At 52.5% G+C, this 25,754-nt stretch overlaps 1 protein-coding gene across 17 annotated transcripts in view; it reads right to left on the reverse strand.

Annotated features, from left to right (window-relative positions):
- agrn (agrin) overlaps positions 1-25,754 on the reverse strand; it is a 165,370-nt gene that overhangs the window by 78,615 nt on the left and 61,001 nt on the right. For 14 of the 17 annotated variants that reach the window (XM_069183835.1, XM_069183838.1, XM_069183836.1 and 11 more), the window contains one exon: positions 3,343-3,381. In XM_069183835.1, coding sequence (XP_069039936.1) covers positions 3,343-3,381 — 39 coding nt within the window. Of the gene's footprint in view, positions 1-3,342; positions 3,382-7,102; positions 8,766-25,754 lie in introns of those variants that run through there. The other 3 variants (XM_069183850.1, XM_069183843.1, XM_069183842.1) reach the window with 1 other exon arrangement.

Genomic DNA, 25,754 nt, shown 5'->3' on the forward strand with positions numbered 1-25,754 from the left:
TGATGCTGGGGTCCTTGGGTCTCTGGCTCTGAGCTCTGAGAATACAGACAGGTCAAACAAAATGACACCAAATGGGTACTAGAACCCGCTTTTAACAGAATGAGGGCTTTCAATTCCTTGATTATTCCAGAACAAATATGAAACCTATTCCCTGTATATCTGATCTTGGCTTACAAATCCAGGTTTGCCTCTGCTGTAAGAACATGATGGAACTGAAGAGGGACCTAACCGCAACCCCTGAAGAACACCTGACTTCAGCAGCTGGACAGGCGTCTCTCAGAGGAGACTTTGACCCACATTAGCCTGGGCTGGGAGGACGTGACAACACTGGGTAGGACAAACACTAAGCCGTAAATATCAGCATCCTGTATCCTTGATTAGTTAGTTCACTAGAAAGGTGCAGATTTTGGTGTTCAAGACTTCGATAACAGAGATTGCTAACAACCACAGTTTTGTTAACAATAAATTCTATGGTAAGTACATACTTGAATGACCTTGTTTTCTTGATTTAAGGAGCCTATACCTACATTTGCAATTGTATATAGCATGCTGTGGGCAGTCCTTTTCTCGTGAATGTACACATTTCACAATGCCCCCTGAAATAAACTCCAGTATTACGGAGTAAATACACAAAAGCTATTTTTAATGCTTAAAATCCTTACTTCATTTTAGCTTTCAATCAATATTCTAAGAGATTTTTTTCCTTAAAGTTGTAAAATCTGGCAGTTTTCTATCTTAAGATAAGGGGCTAATTTTGAACAACAGCTATTATATTCTAACATGACAAGCTGTAATTATCTTGGCTGGTGTGATATTGGATTTAAATACATGCAAGATTCTAATTAGAGAGTGCTTTATTACTTTGTCAGTTTTGAGTTTCTGATTAGATGGCTTTTATTAGTCAGGATTTGCTGGTAATTGCAGACATGCTTCCCACAATGTGAATCTGTGAGTCTTCCTTGTTTGAGAACAAACTCCAACTTTTAAGCACCACTTGAATCCCTAATACACTGCTTTTCTTTTTGAAATCTGCAAAGATGCTTTCATGTTGCCTGATTTATTTTTTTTAAACAAAAAGAGCCCAATTAAATTCAGACACTTGAACACAAGCACAAAGAAAACTCTGTGTCATTAGGCTCCAGGTGGTTTAAGTGGATCGGTTCTCTTGTTTCTTCAATTATTTGTGATACTATAATCTTAACAAAAATCACACAGAACAAAGAGGAGAAAGTTCACTTTATCTTTAGACCACAGAGGTGTCGACTAGGAACGTAATCTAGTCTGTAGCCGAACCCACGGCCACAGTGGCGAAGGAAGAGCTGAGGAAGGCCCAGATTGCCCATCTTGCTTGTTTGGTCATTAGGAGCTAATTGATCCCAGAATGCCATCCAGGGTTTCGGTTTCAACAGCATGACTGAGAGACTTGTTCCACACTCCCACAAGCCTTTGTGTAAACAATGCTTCCTATGGCTTAATTCTTTCCTCCACCTTCCATAAGCGCTCAGTCCGAGACAGGGCTGCGAGAGCCTGGGCCTGACCCAGCAGGAAAGTCCATCCAGCCCTTTTCTGACAGCCACCTGGCTCAGGGCCACAGCCCAGCTGGAGCGCATCCCCGCAGGCCACAGGCGTGAGAGCTGATGCAGGCAGTGCAGGACAGGTGCTTTTTCCAGAGAGCTCCCGCCCAGCTGCCCTCTGCAGCTTTTTAATGAATTCAGGCTCCACCTTGCCGTCTCTCCGAAACAAATCTGCCGAGGTCCCTTAAACACGCAGACCCCTTGGAAATGTTTTTAAAGAGAAAACGAAAACCTGCTTCTGCCCCTTGCACTTTCACAGCTCGGCTGCCGCTGAGGAATGTTTTATCCTGTTGTAGAGTTGAGAACTCTGTGTCGGGGCCTGAGCCTCGGAGAGCTCCGGGTCATACATTTCTGGCTCGTTAGCTTCACATGGAGGTTTTGAACTTGACATACACTGGGCTGTGCTGTCAGCACATCTCCTGGACTGCACTGTCCAAATACCAACACCCCCCGGGTCTCAGCGCAGGCAGCTATTAGCTCACTCTTCTCGTTAGGCAAGCTCTAGACACCAGAACCAAGAGTGAATTCACCCTCTCACCCTCTGGAAGCTGCCACAGTAACAAGCCAACAAAAGCACCATAAAGAAATCACCTTCTTCTGCGTAAAATTGTGCTGTTGACATAAAAAACATCTGGATCTGCACGCTTCCTTACTTTACACTTCCTGCTGGATTCGTATGAACGGCCTAAAGCTCTTTCTTTGCTGATGCGGTGAGAAGAGGGAGGGGGACCCTCTAATCTCACCTCCAGCGTCCGGCCGCGCCGTGATCAACTGGTTTGCACAGAAGTGAACGGCAGGAGCCCGGGTGCCGTCCATGCCAGAGTGCAGTTTCCTCGTCTCCACCTCTGCTAACCTCTCACCGACGCACCTGACACAGCAGACCTGCCCCACGGATCTCATGGGGAGAGACATTGACTAGGGCTGTCCTCCTGGTTCCTTCCTTTAGCCCACAACGCCACACAAGGCAGGGGAGAAATCAACAGGAGAAGGCCACCACCCTGAACTGGGCACAAGCCCTGCACAGCGGGGCTGATCCCACTAAGGCAGGTCTGAAGTCTATTTTGTTTTTTTTGCACGCAAACAATTCTTTGTGTTTTTTGAGGCCCGGGATAGAAAATCACACCTTCGGCTGAAACGTGACCCCTGGACGGCGGTGACGCGGCGGTGACGCTGCCACCTCCTGTTTCCCCTGGGTGCCCGTCCTGGACGGCGCTGCCCCACACACAGGCACCAGTACGCTCTCGCGAACAGCGATCTCACCGCACTCCTCACCGAGGGGCATAAATATTCATGAGACCATAAGAAAACAGCTGTTTCTCCAATTACAGCTCTGAAAGGCTCACCGTTTGCCAATAAATTGTTGTCTTGTAATTAATGGCTCTGTACCCAAAACAGATAAGTGCGGTGATTCTTTTTTCTTGCAAACAGGCGAGCTTTAATAAACACCAGCAGCGCGCAGTGCTGTGTAACTTCTGGAGGTGTTCCTGCCCTAAATACACTGACAGGCAGAGAGAAACTTAATGCTCCTGTAGTTGGAGGGAATGTATTTAATGAGGCAGAAATGCCAGAGTGAGCGCGCTTTACCCACGCTGTGTCTAATCAAGTTGTCAAAAATTTTACTTCAAAGAAGGGATCTTCTCTTTACACAGACAAACCCACGAGCCAAACGCTGCTGAGATTTTAAGCTCTTAGGAAGGGATGCATATGTTGCAGGTAAAGAGAAACACGAGGCAGCCATCAGAGAGGATGAACCAAAGGCAGGACTTACCATCCGGGGGCTGTGCTGGAGTGAAGTGCACCGGTTTGTCTGAAAAGAGGAAGAGAGGAAAGAGCCGTTAATTCCCTGGGAACGCTGTGTCTAATGTGCACCAACAAATCAGACACACGGTGATGATACAACGTCTTTTAATCAGCCACTTCTGTGCTTTTGCCCACTGACAGCTGTTTGCCACTGCAAATGAGAGCAGCAAGGAAAACAACAATAATAATAGTCATTTAACGGCTGCTCTCATCGGATGAGCGAAGCACCGCATCAAGCAGTCCTGGCGCGCTGTGGCCGAGACGAGACCTCACTCCCCGAGACGCAGCGCTCCTACGAACACGGGCCTCTGGGGGCTGCTCGGACACAGACTGCGGACACAAAAGCCCCTCTCCCTGGGCCAGGCGGGCTGGGGATGGCCCTTTCGATCTTCGCCTCGCTCAAACACACGAGTGGGCACCAGCACAGGGGCCCTTCGCCTGGCTGCCAGGAGCTGGACGGGAACCAGCAGCTCCAGCTCCTCGGTGTAAAGAAGTGCTTCCCCTGGATCTGGTCTGCGCTGAGGCGGACTGGCAAGCCAGCTGTCTCCCGGTTAGAGGACAGAGCGTTATCAAACCTCCGGAGAGCGATGGGGTCAGGGGTCACCCGGCTAGCTGAGGCCCTCGGGCCAACGAGCGACCGCCCAGCGGAGGAGTCTCGCCTGCCGCCTGGCTCCCGCCCCCCTGCAGCGGGTGAGCGACCAGCCCTGGCAGGCAGGCCGACCCCACTCCCAGCACGGCACTGAGGGGCAACGCCCGGGCAACAGCAGCTCTGAGAGGCTGGCACGGCGCTCGTCTGCCGGGAGAGAGACCAGGGGCCCGTCGCCTCGCCTCTGATTCCCGACGCTCCTGCAACCAGCCCCTTCATTATGAACCTCCTGACAGGATCAATACGCCGATTCAGGTGCTCGAGGTATTAAAACAAGACCACGCAGTGGACAGGAGTAATGGCCCTCAGGATGGATGAGTCCCACTCAGACCACGGGATCCAGAAAAAAACTCAAACTGGGAACTGAGAAACACAACCGCTGACACCCGCCTTGTGTGACCCTGGTGAGCAGCAAAGCATGTCAGCAGACCTCCAACAGGAGCAAAATGAAAGAACGAACCGGATACGGCAGTCTTTATTAGGGCTAGGCAGGGGGGAGGACAGAGGCCTTTTTGCTATTGGATGCCCAGTAACCACGTGGTCAAGGTGCTCTTTTCCTGCAGACTCACTTTACAGTTTAAGTGCGAATCATGACTCAAATGTTGAATTTGTTAAAGCAGGGCTGAGATAAAGCTGAAACGCTGCACACTCCAGTATATAACCCAGAAAGAGATGCTGTCAGGCAAAGTAGAGCGCACTGCTACATAATTTACTCCACACACGGTTTCCTCATTAGAGGAGAATAAAAGTGCCACGCTGATGTGCATGGCCTACTTTGAAATTAGCGTTTACGTCTCAAGAACACATGACACCCTTTCTTTTTTCGACCCTGTTACAGGGACATAATGTCAGAGACTCGGGGCGCAGGCAGGGAAACAACAAACAAAAGAAAAATTCTGCAAATAAGCTGCATGTTCCTCTTCAGCGGCGCTCTCCAAAGCGTGGGGCCAGGTGCCGCTATCAGGTTTAAATTTAGACACACTTAAAATTGCTTGTCAACAGCCGAGGGAGGGGGCGCCGGGTCAAGGAATTTTAGTATTTCTATAATGAACTGTCTGCAGAACTGGCTCGCGAGTCAATCACAGGGAGTATAGATTTTTATCTCGTGAATGCAAAGCAAACAAAACGCACACAGCAGAGCTGCGCAGCGAGTGAGACGGGCACCAGGCCACTCCTGCCAACCATGACCAGCCACATCAATCACGGCACCAGGGAGGGCCGGGACGGACTGGGAAAGACAGATTACTCGTCTGGTTGATCTGAGGCGGCCCGCTGCTCCGGAGCTCTGAGCTCTGTGCTCTGATTATCGGCACTGGCCGAGAGGCACGAGGACAAGGCAGGGTGCGCAGCACGAGAAACGTGCTCTGTGGTAAAAGTTCGGAACGAAAATGGAAACTGCTAACCCGAGGGCTCCTCTTCTCCCTCTTTAAAGAGACCGCGCAGCCTTCCTGCACTCTTCAGTGGAGCTCTAGAGTGGAGCTCTGTGTAGGTGCCCATCTGAATGCTCCCCTCGCAACAGCAATCACTGCTAACAGTACCCGTCTGGTCCTCTCACTTAAACTGCATTATCATCGCATCAGGGCCCGTCACGGAGATCGCTTTCCACTGCCCACACTTGGGAAGCGGAGATAAAACAAAAAGACACCCACTGCTATCTTTTGGAAACGGGAGGAGTGTTCGAGAGCTTTGAGCTAGGCTGAGGAGCGCTGAGGCCTGTGGTCCTCTGGTGAGCAGCTCGGGGGGCTGGGGCTGTGCTCCCCAGACAGAGCCACTGTCACAAGGAAGCACAGCTCCCGGGCGCCAGGAGGGGGCGACGTCACACCCTTGTGCAGAAACATCAATCAGGACAGCTCACAGATCAAAACAAAAGCACTGCACAGCCTAAAACGTGGAAGAAACACAGGGAGTTCTGTTGTGTGCAATGAATTCAAAAATATATATATATCAAATATAAGCCAAGGGGGAGATGTAAGGTAGCAAAGCCAGCCTCTCTTTGTGGTTCCGAACTCCGGGCTGATTTGGTTTATAAAGAGAAGGACTTGAGAGGCTGGTGAAATTCGGGTGGAGTAAAGCAGGACGCAAACCAGAGGAAGCTGCAGCAGAGCCAAGAAGGTGCAAGTGAAGCCGAAATAACCGCACAGCTCTGCCGTCATCGGGGAGAGGGAGCAGGGGAAGGTTGCTGATGGAGGTCAGGAGGGTTGGTTTAGCACTACGTGGGACGGCACAGTGAAAAGCTCACCTACCGATAAAGTAAAAGAGTAAACTGCAATTTGCATCAGTGGTCATGCGGGAAGTAACTTCCTTTGCAAGAGCCCCGGAGAAACAGTGCGTCCCACATCCATTAGCAGTGGAGCGTACTGCTCGGCGCTGCCCCGAGTTCTCTGCACGACCACCGAGCCCTGCTGACCAGTGGCACAGTCCATTAGCTCCAGCCCAGCACTCCGGAGCAGTCAGTGCTATTAGTACAGACCCACTCATCCCCATGCAAACGACCCCCCGAAGGACAGCACAAACATTAAGAGCTGCTAAATGTCATGGAGCTCCCATTAGTTTGAGCAGTTAGAAGCATTAAAAGGTTCATATATAGCCTCATTATCGCTCATTATCACCCAAATAAGGTCACATTGATGGCTCCCGTCACTGAATCAGATGTAAGAAGATTTATTTTAAGCTCCTATGTAAATTGTGGAGTCCTGCAGCCCACAGGGCGTGTGCAACTGGGCAGGGGACACAGAGACAGGTGGAGACAGGCAGGCAGTGGGTACACCCAACACAAAGAGAGCATGTCGAGCTGTCCTCTCTCCCTGGACCCATCCCTGCCGCTATCAACAGCACAAACTGGAAGTTCAAACACTCCATCAGGAAAAGACAAAAGGAAGACTTCAAAAGTGAACGCTGTCCTGAATCAATTTACTTTTCGAAATGAAAACTTTGAAAGCATCTGAAACGGGTCCCTTCCTTCAGTCCAGCACGCAGACACACACACATACACTGACACACACGCGCGTGCAGGAACAGCAGGCAGCGTCGTGAGCACGCACACACGCACACACACAGACAGGACACGGCAGGGGAGACCTACAGTTGTTGAGGAAGAGCAGCACGGCGAAGCCCAGGGTGGAGGTGGCCAGCAGGATCAGGCAGATGTTGCAGGGGATCATGAAGTAGCGGACGACCAGGGACACCTTGTGCTGGTACATCCTGTCCCGGTCGGGGGAGGGCGTGGGGTACTGGCAGCTGGTCATGCTCGGGACGGGCAAGGACAGAGGGGGGAAGAAAGAAAAAGGCCGTCCGAAATTCAGCTCTCGGGGTCCCCGGTACCCCTCCTCTCAGAACGCAGAGCCTGCGAAGCTTCTCTCGGTTTCCAGGCAACGCATCGCTGTTCCGTAATAGCATCCACAACGGGGAGGAGAGAGAGTTTCAAAATGAGCCCCCCCTCCCCCTACACTTAGCGCACAAGAAGACGGAGAGGAGACTGGAAAATCACATCGTCGCTTATCCGGAGGAACCCCGGTTCGCCGCCGCGCTGACGCGAAAGCGCCCACAAAGACTGTACATCCCTCGGGACAGCCCGGCTCACACGCACACCACAATCCCTGGGAGCGAGAGGAGGGAGGCGGGCGGCAGGCGCCGAATTCAGCTCTGGTGCTCCTCCGGGGGCTCTCCGTCCTGCCCCAAACAACACCACTACAGAGCCAAGAATCACCCCCAGACGGGACCGCGCACAGCCTCAGGACAGGACTGTTTCCAAAGGGTTAAAAACATACTCCCAGAACCTTTCTCCACAGGAAAAACAAATCCTCCCCTTTTCCGCGCTGCCCCACTAGCAACGCTCCTGCCCCTGCTCTCCGGCGCTGGCAGGGCAGGGCATCCCCGAGCCCAGCGTGCAGGGAGTCAGGGGGTCCGGCTGCAGAGAGAGATGCTGTGCTGCTCAGTCCTTCTTCCAGCTCCGGTGCTCTGGTGCTCTGGAGCTCCGGCTGCCCGGGGGGCTCAGTTTATTGCATTCGTCAAAGCTGTTAGCAATGGGAGAGGAGAGAAGAGAAGCCCCCCGGGGCAGACTGCCCCCGTGCGTGTATTCCTAAAGATCAAGCCGGGGACGGGGCTGCAGCAGCTGTCTCGTCCCAGTGAACCATGTGCTTTGAGAAGCGGTGGATTTGTTGGCTGTCCGAAAAGCCAACCTGCCTGCCTCTGTTCGGGGGCTGCAGCTCCAGCCGAGGTCAGGCGGATCTGAGGACCTGCTGCCGGGGGCGACGACAGCCGCCAATATTCCCGCTGGTCCGTACGGTGCCTCCCAGCACCAGCGCTCCGGCGAACCAAGGAGACAGCCGGGATCTTGCGAGGCGAGAAAAAAAAGCCGCGAGGAAGTGCTTTTCCCCGTCCTCTCCGGGCTCGTGAGTGAGACGCTCGCGCGGTCCCCACTCCCTGGCGCTTCGAGAGGCAGCGGCGAGTCCCGCGCTGAGCCGAGGGGTCTCCCCTCTCCTCCCCGCGCCCACGTCACCAGGACAGTTCAGAGGGCTACAGGCAGTCCCCCCAGCCGCCCCAGAAGCCCCCGTCAGAGGGAGGGAGGAACTGTGGGAGGCCACGAGGACCGGGGGAAGGACAAGGCGCCTGGCGAGAGCCGCCGACTCGCGACACCCCGAGCCTCTGTCAGCTGTGTGTCTGGGAACAAAAGAGCGAGGCTCCGCGCGTTCACAGCTCCGCGACTCCCGGCCCCTTCGCCGAGTCCGCCAGCAGGAAAGACAGGCAGAGACGGAGAGAGGGAGAGAGGGAGAGAGGGAGGGGGCTGGGAGTGAGAGCAGGGGCTGTCTCCAACAAAGAGAGAGAGAGAGGAGATGAGAGGGAGAGGGGGGAGCGAGAGAACGAGAGAATAAAAGCCTGTGGGAATTCTCCTCTCATGGGGTCCGTGGGGGTGAGGAGGGGGGAGGACAGAGCGACAAAGGAAAGATCTGACTGGGGAACATCGGGCGCCTTCCAGCCCCACAGCCCCCGGGAGCAGTGAGCCTCCACAGTAATTAGCCGCCTGAAATAGGCTCAGCTTCTGAAACCTCTTGTTTTGTTTGGGTTGGTTTTTTTTTGCTAAATATTTAAAAATGGACAATGAAAAACAACAAGTGACTTGGAAAAGGGACTCGTGTGCGCTGTGGTGTCTGGTGATGACAAGCCCTGCGTTTCTGTCCCTGAAGTGGAGACTCGCTGGGAGAAGCCAGGCTGTGCGACTTCAGGAGACGACGTCTCTCGCCGGGGCCATTACACACCAGCCACCCCACTGCTACTTCAATGAGCCAGAATCGTTTTCACAACCTCTTCCGTACAGCACCCTGCCTCCCGCTCTCCCAGGACCCACAGAAGCAGGAACATGAATATTCCACGCCGCTATCAACCACATTACTGACTTCATCTCAGACACCGGCAGAATGTATTTATTTTCCCGGAGAGCCGTGGGGGGGGGAGATCCACACCAGAGTCGCAGGGCCGTCACATTTGGACGGCAGCTGTGTGCTGCTCTCATACAAAACTGCGACCTGTGCAAGGGCTGCTCTCATATCCTAGAGGGAGCCTCCGGGTTTCAGCAGGAAGACAAATTGCACTTCCAGCTCCTCCGGAGCAGCCGAGCAGCCCTGCTCACACTGGGGCTGACCCTCCAGCCAGACACTGTCAGGCAGGTCTCTCTCCCTCCGACCCAGCGGGACCCAGCGGCGTTTAATCTCCACAGCTCCGCACCTCCTCTCGAATACTCATATCTGTCACGTCAGCCTGCGCCTGCGGCGACTGAGTTTTCTCTTTTCTATCTCTTTTTTCTTCCCCAAACCTGCAGAATTTGAGCAGCGATCTGATAAAAATAATGAAATCAGAAAAGGGACGCATCAGAGAAAAAAGCCGAGTGGACGATCTGCACTCCGACTGGGTTTCTCCTCGCAGCCGCGGGTGTTTTTCTTGGCACTGGAACGAGTGCCTGGAGAGCAAGGGGTCAGCGAGGGCAGCTGACCCTCCCCTCACACGCACGAGCTCCCAGTCAAAGCCAGGGATGCACACCCAAGCCAACAGCCGCCACACCGCGCTGGACAGGTCACTCAGCGGTGCAGCTGGTCCAGATCGGACAGCTGTCTGCCCAAGCAGCAACCTCAGACACGGGGAGTCTATTACACGGAAACACGGTAGCGCTTAAAAAACACCAATCTCAACCTGTTAAACATGTAAGCCTCTGTTCCAAGTGGAGAAGTCCCCACGCTGCCAAGAGTCTGTAACAAGGGCAGCCGCCCCACATCACACCTACACACACGCGCACTCACACACACACACACACACACACACACACACACACACACACGCGCGCTCGCTCTGGCCCCGGGCTGCTGTGATCATCCCCCTTCTGCGAGAGAGGAGGAGGAATGGTGATGTTGCCCGTTTCCCATCAGCTGCTATGAACCTCGCCTCGGAGAGTCACTCTCCTCCGGCTCCTCCGGCTCGTCGCAGACGCTTCTGGGTCACCTCTCTCCTGGGGCCACGCGCCCTGCCGAGTCTGCCCTACCCGCGCGCCGTGGCAGGACACCCTGCTGTCACTGCGAGATCTGATGCTCGGTGTTTACTGGTATTTACAGCTAAACACACAAAATGCACTTGCAGATCAGGAAGGCGCCTGAGTGTCATCCGTTACTTTAAGAGCGACTGAGATGCAGACCCGAGCTCTAAATGCCTACCCTGCCTTAGCGCCACGTGTCGTTGGCTAAAATTTTAAAAGCCTCCCTTTGCTTCCAAAAACAGCAAAGCCGTTCCCAATAGTCAACAGAAGAGGGTGACAAAGTATCTTTCATTCATGGTTTCATTAATTATTTCTAAGTAAAATATTATCTTAATCGTAATTTAAATGATTACTTGACAGCACTAAATCTCTACCACTGCATTACATTTCTGAGGAGATTTTGAGCCAATTACTCCTGGTCTTGTCCTACAAAGCTTTTTTATTTCCCTTGTGTCCTCAATTAGTTAATTGAACCAATTACCAGCTGAATTGATCAGAATGAAAGTGATCTCTGGCAGTGATCTCTCCAGTAAGATGGAAGGAGACCACCACAGTGGAGATGCACATCACTCAAGAATATCAGAGATAAACTTTAAGAATTAAACATTATCGGTTTCTTTGTCCAGACGTACCATAACTGGCAAATAACTGCACACGGACCAGCAGATCTGACACAAAAGGTTAAACTCCCCCTCCAGACTTGCTGATTTAAAATGAAAAAATGTAAGATTTCCCTTCCTTTCAAGTCACAGATACAGAAGGACTCAGCGCTTTTACAGGTGGTCACTCCAAGGGCAGAGGAGCGCGTCTGGCGAGTCGGAGGGTGAGAGGCGGCTCCAGCTGCAGCAGCCAGGCCAGGCCAAGCTCTCTGTCTCCGGAGCGGAGACTGGATCAGCTTTCGTCCCTCCGGAGACAAACCTGCGTGAGCTCCTCGCCCCTTCCAGTGTCACCGCCCCCGGCTTATTCAGACACACCTCGGACGTGCAGGGACAATCAGTCAACCCGCTGCGCATCCTGAGAGCGGGAACTTGAGACAGTGGCGCATTGTGCCTTGGAGGACAATACAGAGAAGGCGCAGACTTCCTTAAAGCACAAGAAACGGCAAGGGCACAGCCTATTGTGGCTGAGGGAGCACAGCACAGCCAGGAGCTGCCAAGCCATGAATCCTGATGGATCTGCACTCGGAGAGCTGGGGGGGCGCTGGGGGGGCTGGGGGCTGCACCGCGGCATTACATCCAGCAAATCGCACTCGGCGTTCGGCAGCTGGTGCAAGCTGTCCCTGCGAAGCCGATAATCAAAGAAACGAGGCCGCCTTGATTGCAGCGGACTGCGGAGACCGCTCGGCTCATGAACGCCACGGCTGCCCCCGCCGACACAGACAAGAGGGGGGCCCCGCCCGGACCGGCGCACCGCGGCCCGGGAGCCCGGAATCCCCGGACAGGAGTGCGTGCGCGGAGGAGGCGGTTCTGGCCAGCAGTCCAGTTTCGAAAAACTCCACACATATCCCACAATCCCACGGCCCTGCAGGCGTGTGGCCCTGGATTTGCAGCCAGCGCTCTGGGGGAGCTCGCCTTGCTGGGATCCGGGCAGAGCCGGCTGCTGGTAACACGAGCAAACACACAGGCCCAGCTCCCATCAGCCCCTCTACTCTCTTGCACGCCCAGGCTGCCAGCAGTCACCCTCTGAGCTGGGGTCTCCATTGCCCCCTTGGCTGGAGTTGAGACTGCGGGGTTGAGACTGCAGCCAATACGACACCCTTCAACCACACTGGCACCTTGCCTGGCAAACGGGAAAAAAAGACTGGCTTCCGATACCAGAGCTGCCACTTTCTCAAAACACAGGCCTGCACGTTTCTGTCCTCCGACGGCCTCCCACCTCCCGGCACGCAGGAGCGACCCGAACGCTGAGCACACAACCTGCCTGGCAGATTCTCTGTGCCTCCGGAGCACGCCAACGAGTGGCGCTGAGGGGCCTGGCACTGCAGCGGCTCAGATGGGACAGCGCAGTGCTGGGAAAGGCGCCGGAGACGTGAAAACGGGCACCGGCACACGCCGCGCAGGGCCGGGATCGCCGCGGTCCCGGTCAGGAGAGCTGTGCGCCACGATCTCGTGGACTCGGGAGGAAATAAAATGTAAAATCCACATCCACAGCGACGGAAGAAAGGGCGGGAGAGTCAATCCATTTTTGTAGCTTCATCACAAACCTACAGGAGCCGATCCCCGATTCCGAAGGGCGGCCCGTTACTACACTGATCCCTGGACCGCCTGCAGAGACGACTGTCCCTGACATTCACATCACAGCCGGAGACAATATCATAATTGAACGAATCATTTCAACGTGGCTGGTTTCTCAACTCGTGTGCACAGAGCATTAAAGTGGAGGGAAACAAACAGGAGAGCAAATGGAGGCGTGTCTGACTGTGCACCAGCCCTGACAGCCTGATTTCTGAGGGGGACAAATTCAGTAGAAAATGTAGGAGCTTTGAAACACCACTGAAGTCAACGTCTTTATTTCAGTCTTAATCTTCAATAAAAAAAGCTGAATTTTATTTAATTAATTAGTCATCCTTTGCTTACTATTAGGTCAGTGACAAATCAGGTAACATAAGATGAGATCACTCTATTGGCCATATAAAATTTCTTGAATTAGGAATTTGTCTTTTCAGATACCCCAGCTTGGTCTCCATGAGACACACAGACAGGGAGAGAAGCTGGGGGTCAGAGCGCGGGGTCAGCCATTTATACGGCGCCCCTGGAGCAGCTGGGGTGAAGGGCCTTGCTCAGGGGCCCAGTGGAGTAGGATTCCTCTGCCGGCCACGGGATATGAACCGGCAACCTCCCAGCCACAGGCGCTTCATTCTTACTTTTCTCCTTCACATCGGGCTGGTAAAGCACAGCTCCTGAGGGGAATCAGAGCCCATGGCATGGCAGAGCCATCCATTTCAGGATTTACCAGCCACCAGCTCTCACATAAGCCAACCACGGTGTTGGAAATGTAAAGCTCATTATCCTGTTTAGAGAAAACCTGCATTTCCTGGCTTGCAGTTAAACCCTTATCACACACGCAGCCCTCCTTTCATCAGTGCACCTGGCAGAGTCTGCAGCTTGGAAAACGCAGGCATGGATCACCGGAGAGGAGGAAGTGCAGGCATGCGCCTCTGACCCGCCCCCTTCAAGCCCCCCATCCTTGAACAGCTCTCTGGCGGCACGGTCCCGTCCCAGGGGTCCAGCAGCAATTGCAGGGGGGCACGTCCCTCACTGACAGCGCCACAGGGGGCCCTGGCCAACAGATCCCTCCCTACCCCCCCTACCGACAGAGAGCCGCCGCCAGGATCATCGTGGTCCCCGTCAGCTAGTGATGTGACCCGGCTTCGAACCCCTGATCACAGAGCCCAGGCGAGTGTGTTTCGTCGTCGAGCCACACGGGAGACTCCTGCTTTCTTCCTCCTCATCCTCCTCCCTTCCTTCATCATCCGGCTTCAAGCGCAGAGATGGGCGTCTCGCTTGCGGAGTGTTTGTGCCTCGCGGCCAGCAGCAGGGCAGAAAGCCCTCCTCGTCCCCAGCGCCGGGGAAGGGCAGGGTCTCGGCCTGCGGACCAAGAGCCCTTCCCCTCCCCCTCCGCGGTGAGCCGGGAAACAACCCGACAGCCGCGGGCAACTGGAAAGAGCGCTCGCCCAGTCGAGAGCCAGCAGGGCCAGGGGGAGCCGCGTTGCTTAAACAGGCCCAGCCTGCGGATTAGAAAGGCGGTAATCCTATCAAACGCCTCCTGCTCGTCCCGCGGCAGAGCGCTGCTGCGCGCCGACACACTCGGCCCGGGGGATGAAGAGGCTCTCGACAGAGGGAGATGAGCGGGGAAGTGCGCAGTCGATGTCGATGTCAGCGCCCCGTCAGGCAGACCCATCCTTTCCCGGCCCGGGCGGGCGGCTCGTCGCGGTGGCGGCGGCGGCGGAGCGCGGCCCAGCTCCCTGGCGCAGGGGGCGGCGCCGGCGGCGGGGCAGAACCCATTCCAGGAAGCGCAGGTGGCAGGAGCCTGCAGACAGCAGATAAGGCCGGCCGGTCTGGTAGCGGGGATTCAGATGGATAGCAGCTTGGGGGGGCTCCTTACGAGCTGCACTTAAATTTGAAAACTTCACAGATGTTTCGGCTAAACTACGCTCCAGGCTCTGCCCGTGCCACCTTAAGAGCTCTGCATTTCTACTGCTCTTAAACACGGTAGAAATGGCCTGGCTGGAGTCTATGAAGCTGGAAACAAACGACACCACTACAATTAGCCTCCCTGTGACCCTCTCCTTCACCCTCTCCCTGTCTCTCGTTCCCACCCTCCAGCGAATGCACAACAGCCGCGTTTCAAAAGAGGGGGTGGCTGAAATCCCCTTCTTCTCACTGCTAGAGGCCGCGGTAAAACGAACACCAGATTCCAGGGAGAGGGACGAGCAACCCGGGGTGACATCTGTTTATCCTCAGAGGCGAGCCAGGGGACTTCAGGAAGACCGTCTCGTGGCCGGTGCACGCGGGGAAGGACACGACTGCTCTGGATGCGGTCCAGAGAAGAACAGGCGAGTGTCCCTCCCTGACAGGGACAAAGTAACTGAACCTCTTTCACCTTCAAGAGAGAAGAGTCCGGAGGGACCTCATTCAAGCTATCAAGACAAGCCAGCTGACTTCTTCAGCACGAACAGCGAAACAGAAAACTGGAGGCGGGAGGGGAAACTAAGGGTGAGTGCTATTAAAACTGGCGCTTCTTTACACCGAGGGTGGTGGGAGTGTGGAACACGCTGCCCACGCCTGTTGTTGAAGCCAACACAAGAAACTACTGGATGAGACCCAGGGATCAATAAGCTACTAACTACCACACAGGCTGGATGGGCTCTCATTTGCAGCTGTTGGGATGCATTAGAGACACAAGCCACCTACTGCAGCACTGAGATCAGTCAGGGTTTATTGTGTAAAACACTGACTACTAGGGGGGCGACAGAGTCGTCTCCATTAAGAGTAATGTGTCCTTAAGGTTCCTTTTATTTCCCTGTAATCAAACACCAGGAGCTGGGAGGGAGAGAGCACACACACTGCGACTGGGCGCTTTCCATTAATGGAGCTGACAGTGACGAGCAGTTAGAGCAGAGAGCCCCTTCATTTGCATCTACGGTAATGAACTCTCCCTCTCCTCACTGCACTCCTGACAGGGCTTATTTCTTTCGCTAAAAAATGAAAGGGGTTTAATTGGCACACAATTCGGTGCTTTCAGCAGCCAGTGAAAGAGAACGGGATTTTAATTATTAATTTAACGCTATCAGCTGCCTCCCCACCACGCCTTACAGAAAACATCTTTTTTTAAAATTATTATTTTTCTAAAAAAAAAGAGAAAAGAAAATGAGCGAAGCAGAGCCTGACGGCTTTTAATTGAAAGGGGGAAAATAATTATTTCCTTTGCACTGATCGGGGGGGTAAGTTAATTTTCAGGTTCAGCTGCTTTGGTGAAACAGAAACAGCCTTTTCCAGCACCTTTTCAGGGCCTGTAAATGTCGCCGTGACACAGGTATCGTACAGACATGTTTCTTTGAGAAATACGAACCTGAAAATGAGGGCAGTGCTTTTTGTTTAGCTTGGGTTTTCCTGTGAAATGTCAGAGGTGCCACCTTTCGAAATTGCATTGATCCTGTGTGCCCCTTCCTTGGGCCCTGGGCCTTCTTCACTGTTCAGGCTTGAGAACAGAAGAGTGTTCTGAGTTCTGAAGTATCTACAACTCCTCTGGTTTCAAGGCAGTTTTTCTGATGGATGCCCACCAGAAATCTTGGCTGGCGTGAATAGTTTTTGCGTCACTGTGGCACACGGTATATTTCAAATCAAGGCGGTGGATTTGCCAAGTCTAGAGATTTTCCTTGCCTCTTTACGGACTTTTCCACCCCTGCTGCACACAGTTTAGCACTCAAGGTGCAGCACTGCCATCTGAGCCAACCCAGGCCAATGCAATGCAATCAATGAGAAGCAGAAAGGAATCAGCCCATTTAGAGACGCCTGCGAATACGTCCCGATGAAAGCGACCTGTTTTCTCCAGAGCTGATTAAAAGCCATCGTGCTTCTCAATCTGGGTGGCGCACTATGCCTTAGCACATAGTGCTGATCGTAAATCCTTTATAATGGATAATTCTTTGCATTAATATTGGACCTTTTTGTGCCAAAGGAGGTGACTCCATTCATCTCCAACTCGGTGCACTACAGCGCCTCACCTGCGTGGCACATAGCAGCTCCACCGCACAGCACGGGAGAGGAAGTGAGAGGTGACATCACCCATCCCAGGGGGAAGTTCAGGGAGGCCACAGCGCTCATTTATGGGGCCCCGCAGGTCCCCCACCTCCCTCTCTGCAGTACGAAGCCCGATGACCCGGTCTTATAAGTGAGCGCTCACGGTCACTTCAACACGATCCCGACTGCTAGAGGACAGCTACATCTATTATGCTCTTGGTGCAGGGAACCAGCCTGTGCATGTAACGAGAGCAACTAATTAGACGAGAAAGATTAGCAAGCTGCTGCTCAATAAATAATTAAAAGGAGGGAGCGTCTTGATCTCGGAGGGGGTTCCTGGGAGGAACCTCCCCCCTCCCAGCTCAGCTCCGCTCCTATCCGCTGGGACAGCTTCAGGGTGGCGACAGGGGGACCCCACCCCACCCTCAGGGGAAGGAGCCCGTGGGTTTGAGGACAGCCCATCGGCTGTGAGCCGGAGCGGGACAGTGTCACCTGTGGAAGCACGGTGAGCCGAACCCTGAAAATACAAAAAACCTTCCCAACACTGGGAGGGGGGAGGGGGGAGGGACTTCCCACACACAGCTGCCCTCTGTCAGCGACGCTGGATGTCCCGATTGCATCCTGACAAGATTTATCGCTTCCAAATCTCCCCCTGGGCTTCTCTTTCGCTGCGCGGCTCCCCTGCACGACGCGTGACTGAGAGCCCACGCACACACCCGCACACACACGCCGCGTCAGCCAGAGGGCGGGGAGTGAAATACACTCTGCTTGGGCGCCGTTTCTTCTCCAAAATGCCTATTTAGACGGAATCGCCCTCCCCCCTTCGAGCCCCTCACCCTTTCACACCTCACCGGGGGTACAGGTGTGTCCACAGGGCCTGGGGCTCGCTCTCGCACAGCTCAGGGGCGCAGCCCAGAGTGGGGTACCCTCCAGCAACCCCAGGTCGCCCAGCAGGGCCCAGACGGGGGAGAGAGGGCGAGGGCCTGCGAGGAAAGGGCCCGCAGTCGATTCGGGCCTTCAGGAAACAGAGGCCACACAACAGCAGAATAAAACTGAGCGAGAGGAAGCCAGGGAGAGGGACAGAGGGAGGAGAGGGACAGGGAGCGTGGGGAATGGAGAGAGAGCAGTGAAGTGAAAAGCTGTGGGGAACTGAAAATAGGGGCATGAGAGAGAGAGAGAGAGAAGTAATGTTGTGCAGAGAGGGAGAGTGATGGAGACTCCAGCCCCTCGCAGACCTGCCTGAGCTCTTTGAAAGCAGTCAGGCTCACTCCCAGCTGTGCAGCCAGCAGCCAGAGAGCTCTGTGCCCGGCGCACAGACCACGGCCAGAAGGCGCAATGCATTGCAAATTCTGGGCTGAAAACCACAGCGCCGTTACTTTCTCAAGCTGCCTCGCCAGAAGGATCCCTGCAGGTCACAGCGGAACAGATGCTACAGAACAGGAGAGGAATCAAGAATTCATGTGGATGGGGAAAAGACCTTGTACCACAAAAACCAAAAATACTGTACTGCTAGCATGTAAAATAAGCCTTTGCTACAGCTGTACAGAGTGACAACTTATCGTTGCTACCAGCTGAGCACCCTCAGTCCTTCATGGACTGAACATGAACTACAGTTAATGACCTCAGAAAGCTAATTCCAGGTGAACAAACACACTGCAGCTTTCTGACCCGCGACGGAGCTCGAGATTGCTGTTTATCACACAGCCCGCGTGTCCACTTCGCCGGCAGGAAGCCAGACTCCTGACAAAGGACACCGAGATGAAACCTGTGTGGAAGATAAATCCCTCGTGCCCAGGCCCTGTTTCTGTCTGGCAGGAATATAAAGAAGGCCGCAGTGTCACTGCTCTGGGTCTCCTACTGCCTGGCCTCTTCGATCGGCCTGATTCAGACCCAGGGCCTGTCAGATAGCGCCAACACCCTCCACTCCCAGCCTGCGCCTTCATTTCCCAGTCACCTCCACCAGCCCCAGTTTTCAAAAGAGCTCTCACTAGTGTGACCTTTATTATTTCTGTCCTTTATACAGGGCTTCTCATTCCAGTGGATCCCAGCCACTTCAGAGGAGCCACATCTGAAGGGCAGCCCCACCGGGCCTCACTGCCCAGCAGGGGGAGAAGCTGCCTCCCCAGCTGGAGGGGACATTTCGGGTTTGGGAGGGCCGCACAGCCCAGGGTGGTATTCAAGGCTAACACCCCTGCTCTTGGATTTTGAATCACGTAAACAGACAAAGGAATCAAGTACTTCAATTTAATGCCCCATCTGAAAAACAGCAACCCCTACAGCACAGTGTCCCTGGTCACAATACTGGAGCACTGGTTTGGAGATTCTTGTTGGTGGGGAGGATCGCCACCTACTGGTCCACTACCATCACTTGCAGCTGATCCAATCCCAGTACTGACCAGGCCCAGCCTTGAGGAGCTACCAATTCCTCACTAGATCAGGCTACAGAGTTTCAAGACTTCTTTGAAGTAGCTTCTGAAAGATTAAAAGGGTGCCAACACACATGTGTCAATTGAGGACTATTGCCTTTCACGAAAAAACATTTAGAAAATGTAACTGATTTTTTCCTGCAGCGATGAAACATAAAAGCATTAGTGAAGCTATCCTGCATGATAATGTCAAAAAAAGTGAAAGGCAGATTCAAAAAAGGGTAATTGAGAAATAATTACTATGTCAAACAACACGAGAAACAAGGATGATTCTATCAATCAGTCAGCTAATGAAGCAACTAATTCATTATCTCAATCACTATGAATGAATTAAATCTTTTTGCAAGTCTAGAACCTTGCTGTTTTGACAAAGACTACTTTCTGTGCTTCTAGGACACCTCAGGCTACAGGAAGGGGCCGAGTCTGCACCGCACTAGACATCTATCTCCATACACACACTAAAACACACACACGCACACATACCAACACACACAGCCTCGCAATCTCATGCACACCCAAGCACTAACATGCACGCCCACACACTAACACAAACACATGCGCACACGCCCACACACATGCGCACACACATGAAAACCACGAAAACCCAGATGCACATGTAGGCACACGTGTGGACACACATCAACATGCATGTGCACACTTCACACGCACACTCCCCCATTACTGCACGAAGCTCTTAATAATTCTACATCACATTACCATTCATTTTTTTGTGTTACGTGACTAGTGACAAATAATAATGTATGTTTAATAGTCCCTCTTAATATTCCTCATGAAAAGCCTGAGAACATGCAGCTCCGAGCTTTCATAATTATTTAGCCTAGAGTGTACATCATAATTGAAAGTGTCTGCCAAAATGTTTCCTTGTAAAAACCTTCCATTAAGGACATCTCAGAAAGCAGTGCAAAAATAGGGGGAAGGAGAGGAAGAGTTTTCCCCCACTGGGAGCTGCAATTTAGCAGAAATGCAAATGAATCTGCCGTTATCTGATCAATTAGGGAATCATAATCAATTCTGAAATGAGAAATGTATTCCCACGAGGGAAAATAATATTGTCGGTTTAAACAGAATGATTCCCAGACCAATTTGTTCAATCAGACTTATGACGGATTATGTCTTTATTTCCATAATGGTGCAAGACGCTATCAATGTGAAATTAAACAAAATCACAGGGTAGTACTGCTGTCTGAACAACACCTAGAGGATATCTAGAAGTCATTCTGCAGTGTAAACAGCGATTTTAACTTCAAATTAAATTAGTCAATGTACATTTTACACACAATTTCAACTCCTTGATTACACACTGGGCACAGAGATGTACAACTGGATGTTTTTTTTATATTTCAGTTGGACCTAACTGAAGTTAGAGGATATTATTCTACTCTGTAGAATTAAACTGAGTAGCGACACATGTCACCTTCCATCTGGGGATATCCGTGTGGAAGTGGTCCCAGAGAATTCCACAAGCCGACACCTGCCACAAAACACGTGCGCCGTGTAGCCATGAGATCCAGCACTGGCTAGCGAGGTCTGTGGTGCTGTGGAGAAATTCGCCCCAGCAGTGGCATTTACACATCTGTTGCCCTGTAACTAACCAGGGGCTGAACCCTTTCCAGTTTCTCTCAGGACCTGTATCTTTATTCCGTTTTCCTTAATCTAGAATCTAATAGGGCTGGCAACGCGCAGAGGGTGTTAAATAACGTTTCACATCTCCACTGCCAGGAGACAGTGCTGCTCATACACATCACAGCTTGAACGCTAGATCCAAGACAGCAGACCCAGGACCTGGGAGAGCTCAGCTCCTTCACTCGGGTTACCGCGCCAGCAGACCCCTGACAGCAGGATCCCAGCCCTTGGCCCTGCACAGACTGTCCCCGATCGATCAAGATTAATCGAGAGGTTTCCTCTGTCCCACTGGGGGGGGTGTTTTCCTCTCCTCTGTGCCTACACGCTCAGCTGCTGTTCTACTGCTAACTGCAACACAGATCTGCAAAGTGGCCAGTGGCTGTGAAGGGCTCTATAACAAATACAAGATTGACCGGTCGAGCTTCTGCGCGCTCCTCAGCACCGCTCTGCAGCAGGCCGACGTGTGAGCGGGTGTCCACTGCTCCTGCTCTCCCTACAGCCTGCCTCTCCCAGCTACTGGTCTCCATCCACAGCAGCAGCTGAGTGAACAGCTAGGGAAAGCAGGAACTGCCTGTTTCGCCCTGTCGCTGTGAGGAAGCTCTGGCTTGTAGGGACAGTTGCTTTATTGAGCCCTCTCCTGGCACTGGACAGTGTATCAATGAGTTCTGAGGAAATCGATAGATAATGCATGAGGAAATAAAAGCTGATATGATATCACGCCAATCACTGTTACCACTATATTGGATTTTTGTCGTAGCTCACTAGAGATATTAAGATATTCGATTTTTTATGACATTTATTAACAGCTATATATTGTTTGACTCTTTTGCATTTAAAACCCCCCGACGAGCTGAAACGTCTTTGCTCTTCAGGCAGTGGAGAGTGGGACAGGGGCCCCTGTCCCGGGAGTGAGGGGGATATATCCGTGCCTGGGCATCGTGGGGCTGATTCCGACGAGGACGCCCGGGGCTCGGGGCTGAGTGAGCGAGGGGGGCAGACCTGAGCCCAATCTCTTTGTCAGCAGGTGCTCTGGGATCTTTAATGCCTTCAAAGCAGATGGGATCTGCACTTAACATCACAGCAGGGGGACCACTCTGCCCAGTCTTTGTGCTGGTGGCTGATAAGTGGATTAGGACGCACTTATCCCAAAGAAAACGGCGTAGCCAGCGCCCTAACCCGACCCCAAGGTCAGCGCGCCTCCGCTGACTGGAGAAATATTCAAATCACTCCGGTCTCTCTGTCCCACAGCGGCCCAGCATGCGCCGACTGACAAACCCAAGATTAAAGTAACGTGATTTTATCCCTTTCGAGAAAAAAAAAGATCCTGTAGCCTCTGTTACTTTGATACTTGGAGAGAAGAAAATCCATTTTAACAGTCTTCTGGTGATGCACTAGCACAGCCATGTGGCTGGATTAGGAACTGCACACCACACGGATTTAATTAACACACGGTGTGAACTGCAGCCGGTCAGAGCCACAAAATCCTGACAGTACACACTTCTGATCAGAATGTTCCAAACAAAAGCTTGTTCATTTTAGTGTGGATCACACCAAACAATATCAAAACGAACCAGTAATAGTAAGCATAATATTATACAGTGACTGCAGTTGTATTGAGAAATTATTATTAATTAAATGCCCCATTTTGAGACTCTGAGGTCTAAGCTGTCCCAGTGGGATCAGTGCAGGTCAGGGTCTGACCGGTGTGGCAGGCATGGTCTGTGCAGTCAGCAGGGTCAGAAGAGACAGAATGGGCTCTGTCTCACCGCCAGTACTGGGGAACCATCCGCCCCAGTAGCAGTCCTCAGTCTCCCACTTAACGATTAGTCACTTAATAAAATAGATTAGATAAACTAACAATCTCCAACCCTGAAAGGCTACTAATCCAGCAAGGCTTGTCAAAGCATCTGGAGAGATATGGAACAATTCCACTGTGATCAGTTTAACAAATCAAGTAATTTATACTCCAATCATTTATGACTAAAATCTCAATAAACATCAGCCCTCAAGAACCAAGCTTCTTAAGTTCAATAGTCCGCAGATGCCAATCTTTAAAAACAGGTGACTGTCCAGACTAACTGGACTGGACTGTCCAGGACCAGGGCTGGAGACCCCTGATTTAGCGTGACCTGTAAGACTGACTGGATCCTCTACAGTATGTTCCAAGAACAGGGGTGAGAACTTGTTATCTCACAAGGCTCATAAACTACACCGATATCAATGTAAGATGACGGATACAGACAACAAATAAGCAGACTGCAGTTAAAAATATTTTGATGCTGTTGTTCAGGTGTCCGATTCTGCTCTCTCGATTGCAGTCTGTAGTGTGCTGCAGCCCGAACAAACTGTTCATTCTCAACTCACTGTGCACTCCTAAAGAGCGCTCGACTTCTGTCCTGCTCCTAAATCCATGTGATTATTCATGTCTTTCTGGTGTGTCCTGTTCTGTGGCCTGTTTACTTCCTGTGTCTGCTCTGCTCCTGGCTCAGCATTGAGGGTACGAATGTCGTGACCCCCGCCTTACCTGAGCCCGGGCTCACCTCCGTGTTGCTCCTTTTGCTGCCATGCATAGGGTCTTTACTGCTCTCCTTGGCATTCCACGGCTTGCCCTTTCCGACATCCGTGAGACACTGCCACTCCTGACAGTCAGGAATATCAGTGCGCATTATGCCAAGAATGGAAGGTCACAGCAGGGGGCGTGACGTTCGTCGGCCAGGGCAGAGCGCACTCCTTTTGCAAGGATGACCGCAGTGTGACACGGCAGCACTGCAGTCAGGCACAGAGAGGCCTGGTCAAGTCGGACCGCTGACCAGAGTGTGGCAGCAGAGTAAAGGTGTGTTATAGGCATGGTGCAATCAGAAGCAAAGTATAAAACCACAACAATGCATCATGTGTAAGAGGGCAGCAGGTTCAGACAAGATGTCAGCCCTTGTCTGGACCACAATCCCCAGAAGGCTGGGGGTAAAGAGCTGGTCCAACAGTTACTAGAGGACTACTGGTCAGATGACCGTATAAAAACCAGGAAGCAGAGGTTTCAGGGTTCAGTTCTATCTTCTGTCTTGAGGAGAGATGGAGCTGACTGACTGAAAGATCAAGGAATTGGTGAGTTCAACAGTTCGAGTCGAGTTTTCTGAGCTTGGTAAGAAGCTTACCTGCCTGGCGATACTGATAGAGAAGGACCTGAAGAAATTTAGCCAGAAGTTCAGGAAGGAACTAGGCTATTATTTTGGTTGGCTTTGGATGCATTTTCTTGCAGTGTAAATAGAGAACAGTTGGTCGTGATGGAACAGACGCTGCTGGGCTTCACGGATACAGAAACAAGAATTGTGCCGGCTTCCCTTAGTACTGCTCAGGCGCCACTCCTAATCTTCACCACAAGATGGCGACGGTGCTTTTCCCTATTCATATCCAGGGCTACTCAATACCAACAATACCAGTCAGACGAACCCGAACACGCTGCAGTGCTGACAGTGACACGAGCTATGCTCTCCTCCAGATTCCCCGCATGTCCACTACTCTGACCTTTGACCCTCCGGTCGCGGAGGTTAACCTGTGATGGATCTGGTGGAGGTGCTTAAGGCCAGGAGAGAGGCGCAGGCCTGCGGGCCTGGTGATACCCACAAGGCCACCAGCCCGTGTCGAGCACTGGCGCCCCAGATGCCCGAGGCCTGGTCACAGTGGACAGACCCTGGCCCTTCCCTCTGCCACTTCAGGAAGTAATCAAGGAAGACTGGCGACATTTCTAATAAAGCCGCCGAAACCTCATGATCTTCCATACAAGGTGGTGTACGCAGGGAATCTGACAATCATTCCCCGGGAGTTAACAATCTCTCGTCGTTGTTGCTTTGTTGACGGTTCCGAGCAAATCCCACAGCAGATCTGCAAGAGCACTGCCACACCCCCCAGTCTGACGAGTCAGCCCACACCTGAGAGCATTTCGATCTTCTTCTTCTTATTATTATTATTCTCCACTAGATGGCCCCCAAATACAAAAAACTGTGAGGCACCTGTCCCCAAAAGGGAGCTCGCAGAGGACACAGCCTCTGTGTCCAGAGCAGAGATGAAAACCAATCTGAAATAACACCCTGTCCCGTCATGCGTCCACAGCACGGCCCAGCCCAAGGCACAGCCACAGAGCTGGGAGCTCCTCCTGCCCTCTCCCAACCCTCTCCAGTCTAACATGTTTTGGGCTGCTGATAAAAAGTTTTAAAAAATTCTTGACAGAAAAGTCCTGGAGTCAGACATTGTGGGCTCCTCTTCTTTCAACGTGTTCCAGGCCCGGAGGAAATGCAGAACCCAGAGAGTTAACCCGTGTGACCGCGGGAGCACAGCGCAGGCCGAGACACGCTGCTGACTGATGCTCCTCTGCACTGGGGAGTGCTGCTGCGCCTCACATCTGACGAGTTCATCAACAGCCCCAGGGGAGCAGGTTAGTGTGAACCCGGCACGCTGAGTGCAGCTGAGGTCACGCTGCCTGTCAGCCAAAAGGAGGCCTCTTCAGACAGCAGGACTGTAATACCGTTCTGTCCCGGGAACAGAGGCTTCCAAGAAAAACCAGGACGCTGCTAGAAGTAGTGTTAGTGAACAACAGGTGGTGCTCTTTCCCCGTAACACAATTTCTCTTTTTACACCAGTTCCCCAGCGACAGAGAGCAGGCGCACTGCTGCAGGAGCTGTCAACCTGAGCTTGCTTGTGGTCTTCTGTTCTTAAAGGCTTAAGGAAATTAAAATTTAGGAGGGAAACAGTAACTGTGCAGGTGTGGAACAGGGCTAGCAATTAGGGGAGAGTCCTGCTAGGTATTTTAGACTAAAGACAAAAAACACAGGAGAAAAAATCAGACCAGGCATGCTTACTCAATAAAAATCAAAGTTGAATCGACATGGGGCTCCCTGCAGCTGCAGA

The sequence above is a fragment of the Lepisosteus oculatus genome, chromosome 25 (genome assembly GCF_040954835.1).
Source record: "Lepisosteus oculatus isolate fLepOcu1 chromosome 25, fLepOcu1.hap2, whole genome shotgun sequence".
Classification (NCBI taxonomy): Eukaryota; Metazoa; Chordata; class Actinopteri; order Semionotiformes; family Lepisosteidae; genus Lepisosteus; species Lepisosteus oculatus.